Genomic DNA, 17,935 nt, shown 5'->3' with positions numbered 1-17,935 from the left:
ATAGGTAATGTAATCTTTTGTGCCAACAATTTCTTTTCATTTTTGGAGGAATGTAAAGGTTTGACCATTTGTCGATGATTGCTTCACGATTGATGTTTTTGAAATAGAATCATTCTTTTAATACGATGAGAGAGATGATTGAAGATGAAGTTGTAATAAAGTTTACAATTGCATTTCATGTCTGTATTTAAGATTGGGATGATAGGGATTTGAGGAGGAATTGAACAAATTTGGAAATAATGAAAGTTGAAAATCAAAGAGGTGAAAAAGTATGTAGTATTGGAATTGAATCAATTCCCATAGAGAAGAGATTTTGTTGGTATTACGAGGAGAAAGAGGTTGAGATGTTGAAGAAAGAGGTTGAGATTTTTTTTTTTTTTTTTTTTTTTTAATTTCCTCTTTTTATTTATTTTTGTTTTTTTATTATTTTTAAATAATTTCATTTTATTACATATTGATAGTTGTCGTTTTATTTTGATTAATATCAGATAAATATTTATAAGGTATAAAATTTAATTTAGCCCTAAATTCATTAAGATCATCTTCCCAATGATCTTCATATTTGACATTCATTAGATAAACACAAGATTTTGAAGATTTTATAGCCCATGGTATCATATGATTGATTAATTCGTTTCTTTCATTCCAAGAACAACGTAATGGACCTATAATTGAACCGATAGCATTCATTGGTAAACCAGTTTGTAAGAATTCAAACCATTTTATTGCAACTTCACCTTGAAAATCTGGTCTAACACCGGCAAGGACATGCCAAAAATCATGTACTTCTCTATACCTTTGCATAACGTAAGCATCATCTTCATCTTGAATCAAAGTAACCTCTGTTCTTTCATCAGGTGAATAACCATGTTCTTTCATCCATCTATAGTATGCACCACCAAATGTAGTTGATGGTAATAAATGTATATTCAATGGGTAAGTTGATTCTTTAATTCTAGGTTTCTCCTTTAACAATTGTCTACCAATTGGATCTAACATCATCTTTTGTTTCATTGATTTAATTGCACAACCACCTGTCATTTCACCCAATGTTGCAACCATATCACCTCTTCCTGGATTTATAAATGCAACAAATGCACTACCAATTGTTAATAATCCTTTTTGAAATAAATTATTTTCAATAAATTTTGGATTTTTATTATTATTATTATTATTATTTTCTTTTGTTGAAGTTGTTGTAAAATATTTTTTATTTAATTTTAAACCATTATTAATAATACATTGTTTATTTAAAAATATTTTTGAATTTTTAAAACTTTTATAAATTATATTTGATGATGAATTCATCGTTTATTTATTTTAATTATTATAAGATGAAATTAAAAATAAAAAAAATTAAAAAAATAAAATTTTATTTCGTGTTATGGATTTTTTAAAAAAAAAAAAAAAAAACAAAAAAATAAAAAAAAAAAAAAAAAATGTTTTTTACTTTTTCTTATTTTTATGTGAAATTTCTTTTCTCAAATACATACATATATGTTTAGATTTATACCTAAACAATTTAATAATTTTTTAATATTAATACCAACAACTACAAAAAAAGAAATTTTATTTAAAATGACAACTACTACTACTAATAAAATTCCAAAAATAAAAAATGAAAACGATGATAATAATAATAACAATAAAATACCAATAATAAAAAATGAAAATGATAATAATAATAATAATAATAATTGGGAAGAATTAAAATTATTTAAAAATAAATTAGATTTAAAAAAAACATTATTTTCAGCACAATCATTTATTTGGAAAGAAATAGTAATAAATGAAATAGTTAATGAATATGTGGGAGTTATTGGTGATAATATAATTGTGTTAAGATATAAAGAAGGTAGTGAACAAGATATTATTGAATATAAATTCATAGATTCAGAGAAACGTATAAATCATGATAGTGAATTAATGAAAATGCAAGATAGGATCTCAACTTTACAGAATTACTTTTATCTAGATTTAGATATTAATCAATTATTTAAAAAATGGAGAAACGATGAAATTGGCAATGATGACAACGGTGATAAGAAACTTCATCAATTAAACCACCAATTTCGAAAAAGTTGTGATAAATTCATCGGACTTCGTCTAACTAGACAGAATCCAGTTGACTGTTTATTCAGCTTCATTTGTTCACAAAATAATAATGTCTCAAGAATTACATCACTTGTGAATAAGTTAATCGTGGGGTACGGTTCGAAAATCACAGATTACAATCACACGGATTATTATAAATTTCCAACATTGAGTCAATTGTCAAATGCGACAGTAGAAGAATTGAATGATCTTGGATTCGGGTACAGATCAAAATACATTGTTGAATCATGTAAACAAGTTATTGAAAAAGGTGGTGAACAATGGTTAAATCAGTTGAAATTAAAACCACATTTAGAGGTACAAAAAGAGTTGACAACATTAATGGGTGTTGGTAAGAAAGTCGCTGATTGCGTATCACTAATGTCAATGGATAATCCAAATGCCGTTGCAATCGATACTCATATCTATCAAATCTCTAAAAAATATCTACCCTCTCTAGCAAACAGCTCCTCTTCATTAACTCCAAAACTCTATCAAGACATTAGTAACCTTTGGGAATCTATTTTCGGTGATCATGCAGGTTGGGCTCAAACTATACTCTTTGCAAATGAATTATCAGTATTTAAAGAAAAATCAAAAAATATTAAAATTAAAAAAGAAATAAATCAAAATAATAATAATAATAATCTAAAAATTGAATTAAAAAATGAAAAAGAAAATTTAAAAAATGAAAAAGAAAATTTAAAAAGAAAAATTATAACAAGATCAACCACTTCTACTACTTCTACTACAACAAATACTATAAATGATAATTTAAATCCTAAAAATAAAAAAAAGAAATAAAAATAAGTATTTATTTATTTTAAATTTTTAAATAATATAGAAACATCAATTTTGTTATTTGTTGATTTATCTTTTTCATCATAAAATTTTTTATATCTTTTTGAAGGTTTCCAATTTTCATTTGGTAAATTTTGAGTAACTCTTAATGATTCTAATACTTGTTCAACTGTGATTTCTTCATTATCAGCATGTTGATGGTGAATGACTGGTTTTAAAAATGATAATTCTTGAACTACTGGTTTTAACCAATCTCTTAATGCTTCTGCCATATCAATGAAAACTGTTGGATATGGTGTAATATGATTAAACTCTTTTGATGTTAATAAACTTTCTAAACCTTTTCCTGATAATACTTGTGGTACAATACTACCACCACCTTCAAATTCATTAAATTCTTTTTTAATATTATCTTTCTCTTGTTCTAATAATAAATCTGTATTAATTTGTTCAATTAATAAATCTTCATTTGATGCAACGAATCTATATTTTTTACTATCTTTAATATCATTTGTAATTTCAATACCAATTGACCCATTGTTATTATTATTATTTTTATTATAATTGAATTCTTTTGTTCCAATCGTTATTGGTGATTTCATATAAATTCCATTTAATTCTAATAATTGTTTTTCAATAATTTTAATTTGTTTATCTTTAAATGATAAATTTGATATTGGATATTGTAAATGTGGTGGTAATTTAAAATCTATTGATTCTTGAATATTACTATTACTATCACCATTACTATTACTATTACTATTTAAATTGAAATATTTATTTTTACATTTTAAACTCCATTCATTAAAAGATTGATTAGATTCTAATTTATTTGTTATAAAAATTCCAATTTTTAATGGTGATGGTTTACTATCTAAATGATTTGAAATCATCTTCCATAATTCATTACACCTATAAAATAATAAACTTGATGAATAATAAATCATATAATAATATATTATTTCTTTTTCTTCTTTTTTAAATTTTAAAAATTCTCCTTTATTATTATAATTATAATTATTACTATTATTTATATTTATACTATTATTTTTATTTGTAATTGAATTTTTAATATTTAAAGTATCCCAATTTAATAAGGTTTCAACTTTTTTTGAATTATTATTATAAAAATTTTGATAGTCTGGTATTGATGAAATTGATCTTGTAAAGGGGACAACTTCAATTTCTGCTTGTTTTGATTTTGATTTTCTCTTTTTTTTTAGTGGTGTTGGTGGTGGAGTTGGTTCTTTTATTGTAACAGTTTTTTCATCATTATTATTTTTATTATCATTTTGATTATCAACTGACTCACCGTTAGTTGTTGTTGTTGTTGTTGATGTTGTTGTTGTATTATTACTACTGCCGTCATTACTATCATTATTACTATTATTTTTATTATTTTTTACTTTTATTTGTTTTAATTCTCTTTGAATTAGATATTGTTGAAAACTATTTTTAATTGTTGGATCGATAGGATCCAATATGATACCTTGTGTTAAACTTTTTGCTCTTTTAATTATTAATTTACTATTTTTAATATCTTGATATCTTTTAATTCTTTGTTTAATACCTTTATCATCACCTTCTTCATCTTCTTCTTCCTCATTATCAGCCTCACACTCTTCTTCGAAAAAGAGATTAGATAAAGAACTTTTAATTATATTATTGTTTAATTCTTTATCGCTACTACTATATATATATAAATCTTTTCTTTTATTATTATTATTATTGTTATTATTATTATTATTATTATTATTAATATTATTTTTATTATTTATATTATTTTTAGTGTTTATATCACTTTTATTGTATCTATTGAAATCTCTTTTTAGTAATCTTTCATATAGTGAAACTTCCACTATATTGTTATTATTATTATTATTATTATTTTTATTTGCAGTATTGGTATTAATGTATTCAATACCAAATTTTTCATCTCTTTCTTCATTTTCTAATTCATATAAATTGTCTTTTTCTCTATCATTTTCACACTTTTCTTCATATTCGTCAGAATCCATATCATCGATATAATCAGAATCATACTCCTCACTATCTGTTTCTTGTTGATATTCGTCCAAATTGATGCTAATATCTTTACTTTGTTGTTGTTGTTGTTGTTGTTGCTGTTGCTGTTGTTGTTGTTGTTTTTGTATTTTTTCATCATCTTTTTGAGAGAGTGAAGGATTTGGTTCGATGTCATCCTCGTTTTTGTGAGTTAACTTTTCAATATCACTATCTGCACTATAAAAATCCTCGTCATTCTTTGGCTTCTCACCAACATAATCATCTGAAACATCATCTATTTCTTCATCGCTAACATTATTCATATTTTTTTTTTTTTTATTTGTTTTTTATTTCAGTTCCGAAAAAAATAAAATAATAAAAATAAAAAAACAAGAAACTTTTAAACGAAAAAAAAAAAAAAAAAAAAAAAAAAAAAAAAAAAAAAAAACCATTCCTTTTATTTTAAAATTTTTTAATTCTTGGTTAAATAAATTTTAAGAACTTTAAAACGAGGAAAAAAAAAAAAAAAAACAAATTATTATGGCTATAAAAATTCTATAAATATAATTTTTTTTTTTTTAAAAATTATTTAAATTTAAAATTTTAAAATTTAAATTATTATTATAATTTTTTAATGAATTTAAATTATTTAGAAATTGTAAATTTTCATCAAATTGATCATTATTATATAAATAAATTGATTTTAATGATTTATTATTATTTATTAAATTTAAAATATTTTCCAAATTTATATTATTTAATAATTCTAAATTATCTGAATATTTATCTAATGAAATTTTTAAAATTTCAATATTTTTATTTTCATTACAATGTTTTAAAAATTGTTCAAATGAGTGAATATGTGTAACAAATTGATTAATTTTATTATTTTTATTAATAAACTCTGATAATAATTTAAAATCATCATCATTTTTAGTTGAATCATATACAGCTAAAAATAAAATTCTTTAATTTGCCATTGAATAATTATCATTTAATGTTCTAAACAGAACATTTAAAAATAACTATTAATATTGAATTAATAATTCAATATTAATTATTACTAACTTAATTTATTTTAATAAATTGTTTCATTTTATATAATAAACTCACTAAACACAACTAAATAATAATTCAAAAAAATAAATAATAATAATTTAGAATATAGTTTTGTTTAAACATTTTATTATAACACACACAATTCAGAAAATAATAAAAAAAAGTTTTCACAATAGATATTATATACCAGATATTAAAAATGTCACACACACAAAATCATCATATAAAATAATAATATAAATTTAAAAATAATTTAATTAAAAATTAAAATAATATAATATTGTAGTTTAAATTGGATCTAACCCTATCTGCTGAGGTTGGAGTAGTTAACAGATTTGAGTTCGCTCAAATCTGAGGACTATAAAAAGAAACTAGGTTTCTAATTTAACCTCAGTAATAAATAGTTAAAAATAATAAAAACGCGATAGGGATATGGTCATCAATTAAATATATGTGTACATTTATTTCTTAAATAATTAATCATTTATTTTTATAATAATAAAATAAATAAATTCAGTAATATTAAAACAATAAATTAAATTAATAATAATAAATAACCCAATTTTATTAAATAATTTATTTTAAAAGAATGTCAAATAATAATAATAATAACAACAATAATAATAATGAAGATATTGATAATAATGAATCTCAACAACAGGATAATGAGGAACAACAACAACAACCAAAGGTATCAACATTCAATGAACAGCAACGTCAAATAAGGGAACATCAGCAGGTAATAGATAAACAAAATCAACTTCTTCAACAACACATTCAATTAATAAATCAACAATCTCAACAACAATTAAATAACCATTCAACACCACCATCATCACCCAAACATTACAACACCAATAACTTCAGCAGCAATAACCAACACAATAAAAAAATCATTAGGAAAAACTAACACTGATGAAACCGACCACCAGTTGTTACAGGATTATTTGAATTTGGTGAATTAAATTCATTATCATCAGAATGACATTTATTAATTATTAATTTCTTTATCAATTATTAATTATTAATTTATTATTTTTATTTTTTAATAAGTTAATATTTTTAAAAATAATTTCAATTAATTTAGAAGTATTTTCACATTATTAATTATTTCATTTAATATTTCCAAATCTTCATTTTCTTCATTTTCTTCATTTATCATATTTAAACCAAAAAATATAATTTCTGGGCCAAGCTTCCAATTTTAAAAATAATTAATTTGAAAAATATACATTAAAATAATTATTTAACTATTTGTAAAATAAACTTTTCAAATAAATAATTTTAATTTATTTGAAAAGTTTATTTTACAAATAGTTACATAGAAAGAAATTTTATACTATCATTATTATTATTATTTTTTTTTTTTTTTTTTTGTTTTTTATTTTTTTTTTTTTTTATTTTGAAATTTGTAATTTTATTAAAATGTTATTTTAATATGGAAATTATTAAAAAAAAGGAAAGGAAATTAATTTTTACATAACATTTACATTTAAATATTATTTAATATATAGTTATTAAAAAATACCCCTTTTTTTACAAAAGTGGAAAAAGGTAGAACACTAGAAATTTTATAATGTTGAAGCCTCTGCTCTTTAAAATTCATTTTTTTTTTTTTAATAACTATATATTAAATAATATTTAAATGTAAATGTTATGTAAAAATTATGTAAAAAAATTTTCCAAAAATTTTAAAAAATTTTCAAAAATTTTAAAAAAATTTTGATCAATTTTTTTTGAAATCTTTATTTTTTGATATAAATTTTTTTTTAAAAAAAAACTAAATAATATTTAGAAATGGAAGATTTTGATGATTTAGTAAATAGAGTAACTCCAGATAGACCACGTGGTTGGAATCGTAATTTAAATTCAAAAGAAGGTGATTCTATTATTTTTGCAAAGAATTTGATTAATAAAAGGAAATATCAGATTTGGGATGTGATATAAAAAAATTAAGTCAAGTTAAATCTGAATTAGAACAAGGTAAAGCATTACTAGAAGAAGAAAAAAAGGAATTAATTGAAAAAAATAGTAATTTAAATTTACAAATTTCAAATATGAACCACCTAAAAACCTTTAAAGATGCCATAGATTTAGTTTACTCAAATTTTTCTAAAATAGACATTAAAGATGAACCATGTTTAAATTAAAAAACAATTAAAAAACCCTATTAAAATAAATATATCATTATTTGTTTTGAGCATAGTTCCCTAAGATTATAATTTCTATTTGTCATTCCTAATTTGTTTTAATATTTTGTTACTCTACCTTTTCTTGGTAAACCAAAACTTTTACTATTTTTGTCTTCTCTCGAAATTATTTTTGGGAAAAAAAAAAAAATTGCACTATAAAAATTCTATAAATATAATTTTATTTTTTTTTTTTTTTTTTTTTGGGAAATTATTTAAAATTATTTAAAATTGTAATATTTAAATTATTATTATTATTATTATTTTTTAATGAATTTAAATTATTTAGAAATTGTAAATTTTCATCAAATTGATCATTATTATATAAATAAATTGATTTTAATGATTTATTATTATTTATTAAATTTAAAATATTTTCCCAATTTATATTATTTAATAATTCTAAATTATCTGAATATTTATCTAATGAAATTTTTAAAATTTCAATATTTTTATTTTCATTACAATGTTTTAAAAATTGTTCAAATGATTGAATATTTGTAATTAATTGATTAATTTTATTATTTTTATTAATTAATTCTGATAATAATTTAAAATCATCATATTTAGTTAAATCATATACAGCCAAACCTAAAATTCTTAAATTTTCTATTGAATAATTTTCATTTAATAATAATTTTAAAAATTCACATGGATTATTTGAATTTGGTGAATTAAATTCATTATCATCAGAATGACATTTATTAATTATTAATTTCCTTAATTTATTATTTTTTAATAAGTTAATATTTTTAAAAATAATTTCAATTAATTTAGAAGTATTTTCACAATTATTATTAATTATTTCATTTAATATTTCCAAATCTTCATTTTCTTGATTTTCTTCATTTTCTTCGTTTATAATATTTAAACCAAAATTACCTAATCTAATTGAAAATGAATTTAAATTTTTAATATTATTTAATTTTTCATTTATTAAAAAATTATATGAAGTATTTTGATAATTGAATTGAATTTTATTTAATTGATTAATATTATTAATATTTTTAAATAAATTATTTAAATTTTTTAAATGTAAATTTGATTCATTATCTACAGTTCTAATTGAAATTTTCTTTATTGATTTATATCTTTTTAAAAATTCAAATGAGTAATTAAATGATTGATAATCATCTTGGTTATCACATTCATCAATGAATGATTCTGGTGGTGATTCATCACAGTCCCAATAAAGTTCAACTTTTTCAAAATTAAAAAAATTATCAAGTGTTGGATCTTCATCTAAAGTATCAATTGGAAAATAATTTGAATAATAAACTGTTTTTAAATTTTTACAAATTCTTTTTAAATTGGTTTTAATATTTTCATTATTTTGTTTTGCTTGATAACTACCATTATTATTAATACAATTTAAATTTTCAATTTCTTTAAATTGAATTAATTTAAATTTATAATTATTATTATTATTTAAAATTGTTGAAATTAATTCATTATTTATTATTGGTTCATTAAATGAATTAAATTTATTATTATTATCATTTTTTTTAAAATTATAAATATAATTTAAAAATTCATTAATTTCTGGTTTAAATTTAATTTCTTTTTGTTGATTTGAAATTTGATATTGAATTTTTTTAAATATTGATTTTGATAATAATGATAATTCTAATATCCTTTTAAATGAACAATTATAAATTAATAATGGTTCAATTTCATTAAAAATTAATTCATTAAGTTTAATATTATTATTCATTATTATTCAAAAAAAAAAAAAATATATAATAAATTGAAAGAAAAAAAAAAAAAAAAAAAAAAAGAAAAAAAAAAAAAAAAAAAATAGATATTTTTAGGAATTGGGAAAGTGAAGGTAAGAGATATTTTTATAAAAAAAAAAATTAAAAACAAAAAATGAAAAAAAATATTTATTAACCGACGAAGAATTATTAATTTATTTAATTTAAAAGTAAATTATTTAATTTATTATATTTGTTTATAAATAAACAAAGTCTTGTTAAATAACGTCATCAAAAAAAAAAAATCAAAAAAAATCAAAAAAAAAAAAAAAATGGTTCCATTAATAAAAATAAAATGGATTCAAGTTCTTTTTATTGATTTTGGTAAAAAAAAAAAAAAAAATTCAAAAAGAAAAAAAAAAAAAAAAAAAAAAAAAAAAAGGAAATATTTCAAATAAAAAAATCAAGGAATTTGACCAGGTTAAAAGAAAAAATATTAAATAAGAGAAATAAAAGATAAATAAGAATTAAAAATAAATAATTTAAATGAATTCCATTGATTTCAATTTATTTTAATTTTTTATTTTTATTTTTTTATTTTTATCTTTTTTTTACCACCTCATTTTTTTAATTTTTTTTTATTTTTACGATTCCAAATTCTCATTTAGCTCAAAAATTTAAACTATATATAACAAAGTGGCACAGAAAATTCTTTTTTTTTTTTTATTTTTATTTTTATTTTTTTTTTTTTTTTTTATTTTTTTGAAAATTGTTGGGATTTTTCTATTTTTTTTTTTTTTTTTTGACATTAAATTTTTTTTTTTTGATTGAAAGCATAATTATTTTTACCCCTTTTTCTTGTAATATTTTTTTTTTCTAAATTAATCAATAAAATAAAACAATAAATAAAAATGAAATTTATTGCCAGTATTTTATTAGTACTTGCAATTGCCACAATGGCATTTGGTCAAGGATCACCATCACAATGTACACACAATGGTATCAACTATGGTGCCTTATCAAAGTATGTACTATTTTATTTTTTAATTTTTGCAATGAGAAATAAAAAAAAAATTATAATAATAATAATAATAATAATAACTATAAAAAAAAAAAAAATAATAATAAATAATAATAATAATGATTACTATAAAAAAGTAAAAACTTATTAATACTTTTTTTTTTTTTTTTAATGTTAAAATATAAAAAATAAATTACAGTGGAAGTTATTCAGCTTTAAGTGCAGTATCAGGTACAAATCCTCAAGGTAAATATAGATACTATTGGAATATTTGTGGTGTAGCAACTCAATGTAAAAATGATGCTGCAGCAGCTTGTCAAATGCAAGTTGGTGGAACAAGTCCTCCAACACCTGTTGGTTTGATTACTATGGGCAGTTGGCAAACAGTTAGTAATTTACCAAGTCTTCAATATACCACTAGCTCTAAATGTTCAAGTGGTAACATGAGAACAATGGTAGTTTCATTACAATGTAGTCAAAATGCCAACTCAATTCAAGCAACTCTTGTCAATGAAAATAAATGTATTTATTCTACAGTCATGTCCGGTAAAGATTTATGTAGTGGTGGTAGTGGTAGTGGTGATAACAATAATAGCGGTAGCAATGGTGGTGATCAACCAAAGAAAGGTGGTATTGGTGGTGGTTGGATTTTCATTATCATGTAAGTATTTTTTATTTTTTTATTTTCATTGTTATCAAGTTTATTTTCATAAAAAAAAAAAAAAAAAAACCTAACCACATTTATTTTTCTTTTTAAATTTATTATTATTATTATCATTATTATTAGTTTATTATCAGTTACTGTTGTTTACATTGTTGGTGGTATTATTTTCAATGCCAAAGTTAAACATCAACACGGTTCAGATATGTTCCCAAATAAAGAAATGTGGGTTAATTTTGGTGGTTTAATTAAGGATGGTGTTTTCTTCATCAAATCTAAAGTCACTGGTACCGGAGGTCAAGGTTACCAACAAGTTTAATAATTTAACGAGTAAAAAAAAAAAGTAAAATTTATTTTTAAAAAAATAAAAAAAATAAAAAAATAAAAAAAAAAATAAAAAAAGAAAATAATAGAATATAATTTTGTAGAATCTTACTTTTTTTTTTTTTTTTCCTCTCAATTTAATAAATTATAATTTTCAACTTTATCATTAACTGTTTTATAATTATATAGTTTTTGTATATCTTTTAATATTATACTATGTTTTTATCTTTGTTTGTATCTTTGAATATTATTAGGTTGGGGGACTTGATAAAATATTTTAATTAATATTTTTTAAAAAAAAAACCTTAAAGAGAAATTTTTAACTAAAAAAAAAGCCAATTGTGATATTTTTTGATAATCATTTTAAAATAAAATGGGGAAGAGAAATTTTTAATGAAAAATATCACAATAAGCCGTGATAGTATAGTGGTAGTACATCAGATTGTGGCTCTGTTGACCCTGGTTCGATTCCAGGTCGCGGCACTTTTTTAATGAAAAAACTAAGGTCACCAGTTCAAATCCCCTACACCGCTTTTAGGTAAAAAAAAAAAAAAAACCAGTTCAAATCCCTTTTTTGAAAAAAAAAAAAAAATTCGAATCAAAAAAAGAATAACTTCTATACAAAAAAAAAATAATTAAATTCAATAAATAAAACTTTTAAAATATCGTTTATTTCCTTTAATTGATAAACTGTTATTAATCAATATTTAAAAAAAAAAAAAAAAAAAAAATAATAATAATAATAATAATAATAATAATAATAATAATAATAATAATAATAATTATTATACACAATATTTTAAAAATGGCATTTCGTTATTTTTTCCAAAATTATATCAAAAAGCGTATGTGGTCTAGTGGTATGATGCATCCCTGCCACGGATGCGAACTGGGTTCGATTCCCAGCATACGCAAAACCTTTTTTAATGGCTTCGAAATTTCCGAACTTCGGAAAAATATATTTGTACGTCTGATTTGAATTGATATTCACAGCTTTTTTGGCGAGATGAGGTAATATAATTGGTTTCTGATGCTTTAATTGATCCTTTAGTTCATCTATTCTTTAATTATTAAATTTTGGACCAAAACCGAAAAACTTCTTTTTCATGAAAACATTGGACCAACGAGAGGACTAGATTCAACAATAAATTTATAAAAAGGATTACACCTATAATTCTACCAAATATGAAGAAGGGTCAGAGGTTAACATAGACTACACAAATTTAAGATTCCACAAAGAATACTTTGAATGGGTATATATATGTATAAACCATGACCTATCCTAAAACTTCCCTTATGGAATCATGACGGCATTAACAAATGGTACAAACTATCAACTCTTGAATATGACAAAAATAGAAAAAAATTATTCATATGGTTCTGTAAATTATAGTGTTCCCAAACAATTAAATTCTAAAAATAAAATGGTTTAACTTCTGATTTAAAATTATTATTTTTCACTCTAAAAATTTTATAAAATTTTATAAATAAATACAAAAAAATATTTGGAATTTATCTCCCTTCTAATTTTTTTTTCATTATTTTTATTAAATTTATTGTTGAATCTAGTTCATAAAGTTTTCCACGACCTGTTTCAAATCTTAGATTCCACAAAGAAAACTTGAATGGGGATTAAATGTGTAAATTATGGAAATCTAATAACTCTCTTGGATACTGATTTCAGTGAACCAGCATTTGAGACAATTGTTTCAGCGATAATTTCTGATCAAATATTTAAACTATTACTCAAACCTGCAATTATAATTTGACAATCATACATTACATCAAGAGCTATTATCAAATTTGCAAGTCCAAAAGTTTAGTAATAATAATTTACAATTTTTTTTTTTTTTTTATTATTTACTATAAATTATAATTTTATCCAAATTAAAAACAATGTGGTATTTGTTTGAAAGAATGAAAACTTAATTGATTTTTTAGAAAAACAAAAAAAATGTTTTTATTTTCAGTTTTGACAAACTTTGTAAAATTCTTTATTTTTCACCCCATCCGAAGTTCGGAAATCCTGTAAACTTCAAAAAAGATGTGCGTATGCTGGGAATCGAACCCAGTTCGCATCCGTGGCAGGGATGCATCATACCACTAGACCACATACGCTTTTTATTATTTTTTTAAAAAATATAACGTCATCCGATTTTTTTATTTATAATATGTCATCAATCACGAACCCGACGATAAAATAAAAAAAGATTTAGAAAAAAGTTTGGACAAAAAAGATGTTTTAATCAAAAGTAATAATATAAAATTTTATTGTCTACTTGTTGTTATTCTAAATAAAAAAACAATTATAAAAAATAAAAAATAAAAAATAAAATTCAAAAAACATTCTTTTATATAATTTTGTGTATTTTTGAGTTCTCTACTTATACTAGAATAATATGAAAAATAAATAAAATTAAATAGTTGTTTGAAAAAAAAAAAAAAGAAATTATTTTTTATGCAATTCTCGAAAAAAAAAAAAAAAAAAGTTTTTTAGTTTTCATATAAAAAAAAATTAATTCACAATTCCACAACAAATAAAGAAAAAAAGATGATTAAAAATTTTTATAATTTAAAAAATATAAAAGGAATTTTAATAAATCAAAATATAATATATAGTAATAGTAATAATTATAATAATAAATTGGGAAATTTTGGTAAATCAAATAAAATATTTAAAAGAAATTATTGTAAAGGAATTGACAATGGTAATATATTTGAAATGAGTCAAGGTGATTTATCAAAGGTATATAATATTGATGGATATGTTGAATCTGGGTTTTCAATTAACAAAACCTTAATACCAGGATCAATTAATATAATGCCACAACAACTATTCCTCTGGGATGTTCATTCAGTTGAAGATATTACCATTGACACATTGGCAACTTTGGATATCGTTGAACCACCAACTGAATTCCTATTAATTGGTACAGGAGCAACACATTCAAAATTACCAGACCAATTAATAAAAGATATTTCAACTCGTTATAAAGTAAATGTTGAAACAATGACAACAATCAATGCAATTGGTACTTATAATATATTAGCTGAAGAAGAGAGAAGAGTATCAGCATTCATTTTACCACATGTACCATTGGGTTCAAAGGAAATTAAAGAACCTTATTTTGTATCAAAAAGTGAATACATTGAAAATAGTAAAGATATAGTTGATAAAGCACCTGGTGCAAGACCAACCACCACCACCACTACCACATTTGATGATCAAAAATTAATTTTACAAAAAAAGAAACAAACTCTTCTAAGAATGAAAATGGATGAAGTTGATAAAAAATCAATTTCATTAATTGAAAAAGAAATTGAGAGATTAGAAAAATCAATAAACAATAATAATAATAATAATAATAATAGTAATGATCAACAAAAAACATTTGAAAATGTTTATGTTCCAACTCGTAATATTGAAGAAGGCTTTGTTTCAACAAATCAATCACAAGGTGAAAAACATAAATTAGAACAAGAAAAAATGAATAAAATTATAAATCCATTTGAAAAATCTTCAAAAATTGATAAATTTATAATTTGGTTTGTTAAATATTTTGGTCAAAAGAAATAAAATAAATTAAAAAAAAAATAAAAATAAAAAAAAAAAATATATATATTTGTTTATTATTTTTTTTAATCCCATTCAACTTCTTCACTTTCTTCATCGTCGTCATCTTCATCATCATCATCACCACTTGAATCTAAATCTGGATTCAAATCTAAATCTATATTTAATTGTTGTGGAGGTTGTAATATACTTTGAATTGGTTGTAATTCTGATTCAGTTTGTTGTTGTGATTGTTGTGATTGTGATAATTGTTGTTGAGGTTGTTGTTGTTGTTGTTGTTGCTGCTGATCTTCTTGTTCTTTTGAAGTTGGTGTTGTAACATCACCAACATTACCACCAATTGAAAATGGTGAAGAAATATTTGCAGCCATTGTTGGTGTTGTAACATCGATTTCAGCTAAACCATAATATTTTAAAACATGAGGTGGTGGTTTTGTAAAGAGTACTGATGATCTCATCATTTCATCTTGTGGTGCAGGTGGTTTAAATAGTGAAGCCAATGGTGCATTTGGTTGGTATCCAAATGGTGCAGATGTGGTACCACTAATTTTATGTGCATAAGATATTAAATCCTCTGGTGATACCTCTCTATTCACTATATTATCCATTGATGCTGCGTCATCTGGTTGCTTTAAATCTATTAAAACCTCATTAACAATACCATCACTTGCATTACCATTATTTATATTTACATTGTCTTGTGATAATTCATTCTCTAAAAATGATTCAATATCTTTTAAATTTAATGCTAATGTTGATATTAATTTATCTTTTTCTTCAATTTCTTTTTGTATTTCTGTAATTTCTTTTTGAATTTTTTGATGTTTTTCAACTAATAAAAAAAAAATAAAAAAAAATTATTAATTATTAATTATTATTAAAATATAAATATAATATATATAAATCCATTATTATTAATATTATTACGTTTTTTTAAAGTATTTTGATAAATTTTATCAACATCAATTAAATGATTCATTAATTGTAATACCATATTAGGTGTTGCATTATTTGATATTTGATCAATTGGTAATTGAATTTGTTGTAATTGTTGGGAATTTAATGTTGCACCTGTTGCTAATGATGAAAAACATTCAAATAGTGTCCTTGAAACTCTCTGAAAATCTGATATATCTCTTGAAAGATATTCTCCTATAGGTCTACCACTAACTTCATTTATTCTTTTATTCATTTTATTTTTATATTTTAATTTAACAATTTCACTGAATCTAGACCAATATGTTTTTTATTTTTTTTTTTTTGAAATGGTGAAAATAAAAAAAAAAATTTCTTTTTTTTTTTTTTTAACCAATCAATTAATTATTATAAAAAAAAGGCATTAACTTTTTTCAACGTTGGCCAATTCTGATGAATTTTTGATATTTTGAAAGGTCTCGATGTAGAGAATCCATTTTTAAGATAAAAAAAAAAATGATATTGAAAATAAAAAAGTATCGCCTAGACATGGGATCGAACCATGGACCTAGCGGTTAACAGCCGCTCGCTCTGCCTACTGAGCCATCCAGGCATTTTTGATGAAATTTCACCAAAAATGTAAAAAAATTATATACATTGTAAAATAATCAACTTGAAAAAAAATATAAATTTATTTAATTTATGATTTCTTTTACATTTAATAAATAAATAATTAAAAATTTATTTTTATAATATGAATTGTTAGTTTTTTAAAAAAATATTTTTTAATTTACCTTTTTATTATTTAATTTTTTAATCTTTTTTTATATTTGTTTTTTTTTTTTTTTTTTTTTTTTTTTTTTTTTTTTAATTATTGGATTTGTGTTTTTTTTTTTAATATAATTAAATTATTTTTTAAAAGCAGTAATTCCAGCACAACATAAAATTAAAAGTGCACCTAAAATTGTAATCCAATCGAGAGGTTGATGCATTAAAGTAATTTGCCAAATAAAAGTGAAAATTATTTGAAGGTAATTCATAGCAGCGGCAGTTGAAGTTTTTTTCGATAATTGAATACCAGCATTTACAGCACCCTGAGCAATGGTAGCTACAACACCAATCAATGTGATATAACCCCAAGCTTTAAGTGATGGCCAAACAAATGTTTGAAAAGCAAAAGAAGAAGGTAAACAAAGGGCAGAGGAAACAGCACTGAAATAAATAACCAAAACAAAGGGGTTAACAGATGGACCAACTTTTCTAACTGCAATATAGGAAACTGCTGTAAAGAAAGCACCACCAACACCAATCAATACATATAATAGCTTGCCACTGTCTTCACCATTTTCAGTGGTGGAACCATCGGTATGGTGATGGAATAAGAATGATGGTTTGGAGACTACCACAACACCACATAAACTTAAAAATGCACAAATTGCCTCGATTCCACCCCATTTCTCTTTAAGTACAACAGCTGCCAAGGCTGCAGTAATAACAGGACTTGTAAAACTAATGATTACAGCCTCTGACAATGGTAGCACGGTAAGAGTGTAAAAATAGGCACATAATGAAATGGCACCAGATAAACCACGAGCTGCT

The 17,935-nt window shown here is 21.9% G+C and overlaps 10 protein-coding genes and 4 non-coding genes across 14 annotated transcripts in view; 7 read left to right on the top strand and 7 right to left on the bottom strand.

Annotated features, from left to right (window-relative positions):
* Window positions 1–447: 447 nt before the first annotated feature.
* Window positions 448–1,308, bottom strand: coq4 (coenzyme Q biosynthesis protein; the record flags this gene model as incomplete). The annotated part of the gene is made up of 1 exon (XM_629526.1): window positions 448–1,308. One exon carries the CDS (start codon window positions 1,306–1,308, stop codon window positions 448–450), a length of 861 nt encoding a protein of 286 aa, XP_629528.1.
* A 270-nt stretch (window positions 1,309–1,578) lies between these two features.
* On the top strand, window positions 1,579–2,898 carry ogg1 (8-oxoguanine DNA-glycosylase; the record flags this gene model as incomplete). The annotated part of the gene is made up of 1 exon (XM_629525.1): window positions 1,579–2,898. One exon carries the CDS (start codon window positions 1,579–1,581, stop codon window positions 2,896–2,898), a length of 1,320 nt encoding a protein of 439 aa, XP_629527.1.
* A 14-nt stretch (window positions 2,899–2,912) lies between these two features.
* DDB_G0292616 (hypothetical protein) lies at window positions 2,913–5,222 on the bottom strand (the record flags this gene model as incomplete). The annotated part of the gene is made up of 1 exon (XM_629524.1): window positions 2,913–5,222. One exon carries the CDS (start codon window positions 5,220–5,222, stop codon window positions 2,913–2,915), a length of 2,310 nt encoding a protein of 769 aa, XP_629526.1.
* Window positions 5,223–6,547: 1,325 nt separating this feature from the next.
* Window positions 6,548–6,868, top strand: DDB_G0292704 (hypothetical protein; the record flags this gene model as incomplete). Its single annotated transcript, XM_629523.1, has 1 exon — window positions 6,548–6,868. One exon carries the CDS (start codon window positions 6,548–6,550, stop codon window positions 6,866–6,868), a length of 321 nt encoding a protein of 106 aa, XP_629525.1.
* Window positions 6,869–7,755: 887 nt separating this feature from the next.
* Window positions 7,756–8,108, top strand: DDB_G0292614 (hypothetical protein; the record flags this gene model as incomplete). Its single annotated transcript, XM_629522.1, has 2 exons — window positions 7,756–7,816; window positions 7,888–8,108. The coding sequence occupies 2 exons, from the start codon at window positions 7,756–7,758 to the stop codon at window positions 8,106–8,108; spliced, it is 282 nt and encodes a 93-aa protein (XP_629524.1).
* Window positions 8,109–8,358: 250 nt separating this feature from the next.
* Window positions 8,359–9,861, bottom strand: DDB_G0292612 (hypothetical protein; the record flags this gene model as incomplete). The annotated part of the gene is made up of 1 exon (XM_629521.1): window positions 8,359–9,861. One exon carries the CDS (start codon window positions 9,859–9,861, stop codon window positions 8,359–8,361), a length of 1,503 nt encoding a protein of 500 aa, XP_629523.1.
* An 891-nt stretch (window positions 9,862–10,752) lies between these two features.
* DDB_G0292610 (hypothetical protein) lies at window positions 10,753–11,842 on the top strand (the record flags this gene model as incomplete). The annotated part of the gene is made up of 3 exons (XM_629520.1): window positions 10,753–10,865; window positions 11,062–11,523; window positions 11,650–11,842. The coding sequence occupies 3 exons, from the start codon at window positions 10,753–10,755 to the stop codon at window positions 11,840–11,842; spliced, it is 768 nt and encodes a 255-aa protein (XP_629522.1).
* A 417-nt stretch (window positions 11,843–12,259) lies between these two features.
* Window positions 12,260–12,330, top strand: tRNA-His-GUG-10. The gene has a single exon. It is a non-coding gene; the product is annotated as a tRNA-His (tRNA).
* Window positions 12,331–12,690: 360 nt separating this feature from the next.
* Window positions 12,691–12,761, top strand: tRNA-Gly-GCC-18. Its single transcript has one exon. It is a non-coding gene; the product is annotated as a tRNA-Gly (tRNA).
* Window positions 12,762–13,894: 1,133 nt separating this feature from the next.
* tRNA-Gly-GCC-15 lies at window positions 13,895–13,965 on the bottom strand. The gene has a single exon. It is a non-coding gene; the product is annotated as a tRNA-Gly (tRNA).
* A 604-nt stretch (window positions 13,966–14,569) lies between these two features.
* On the top strand, window positions 14,570–15,424 carry DDB_G0292722 (hypothetical protein; the record flags this gene model as incomplete). Its single annotated transcript, XM_629519.1, has 1 exon — window positions 14,570–15,424. The coding sequence occupies one exon, from the start codon at window positions 14,570–14,572 to the stop codon at window positions 15,422–15,424; it is 855 nt and encodes a 284-aa protein (XP_629521.1).
* A 62-nt stretch (window positions 15,425–15,486) lies between these two features.
* On the bottom strand, window positions 15,487–16,613 carry med4 (hypothetical protein; the record flags this gene model as incomplete). The annotated part of the gene is made up of 2 exons (XM_629518.1): window positions 15,487–16,253; window positions 16,349–16,613. The coding sequence occupies 2 exons, from the start codon at window positions 16,611–16,613 to the stop codon at window positions 15,487–15,489; spliced, it is 1,032 nt and encodes a 343-aa protein (XP_629520.1).
* A 263-nt stretch (window positions 16,614–16,876) lies between these two features.
* Window positions 16,877–16,949, bottom strand: tRNA-Asn-GUU-16. The gene has a single exon. It is a non-coding gene; the product is annotated as a tRNA-Asn (tRNA).
* A 295-nt stretch (window positions 16,950–17,244) lies between these two features.
* Window positions 17,245–17,935, bottom strand: part of DDB_G0292606 (hypothetical protein) — a gene marked incomplete at both ends in the record, with an annotated part of 2,097 nt that continues 1,406 nt past the window's right edge. Inside the window, one exon of the mRNA XM_629517.1 lies at window positions 17,245–17,935. This exon is cut by the window's right edge and continues 1,406 nt beyond it. Within this exon, the coding sequence (XP_629519.1) occupies window positions 17,245–17,935 (691 nt within the window).

This window comes from Dictyostelium discoideum (genome assembly GCF_000004695.1).
Source record: "Dictyostelium discoideum AX4 chromosome 6 chromosome, whole genome shotgun sequence".
NCBI lineage: Eukaryota > Evosea > Eumycetozoa > Dictyosteliales > Dictyosteliaceae > Dictyostelium > Dictyostelium discoideum.
This window is presented reverse-complemented; position numbering and strand designations above follow the sequence as displayed.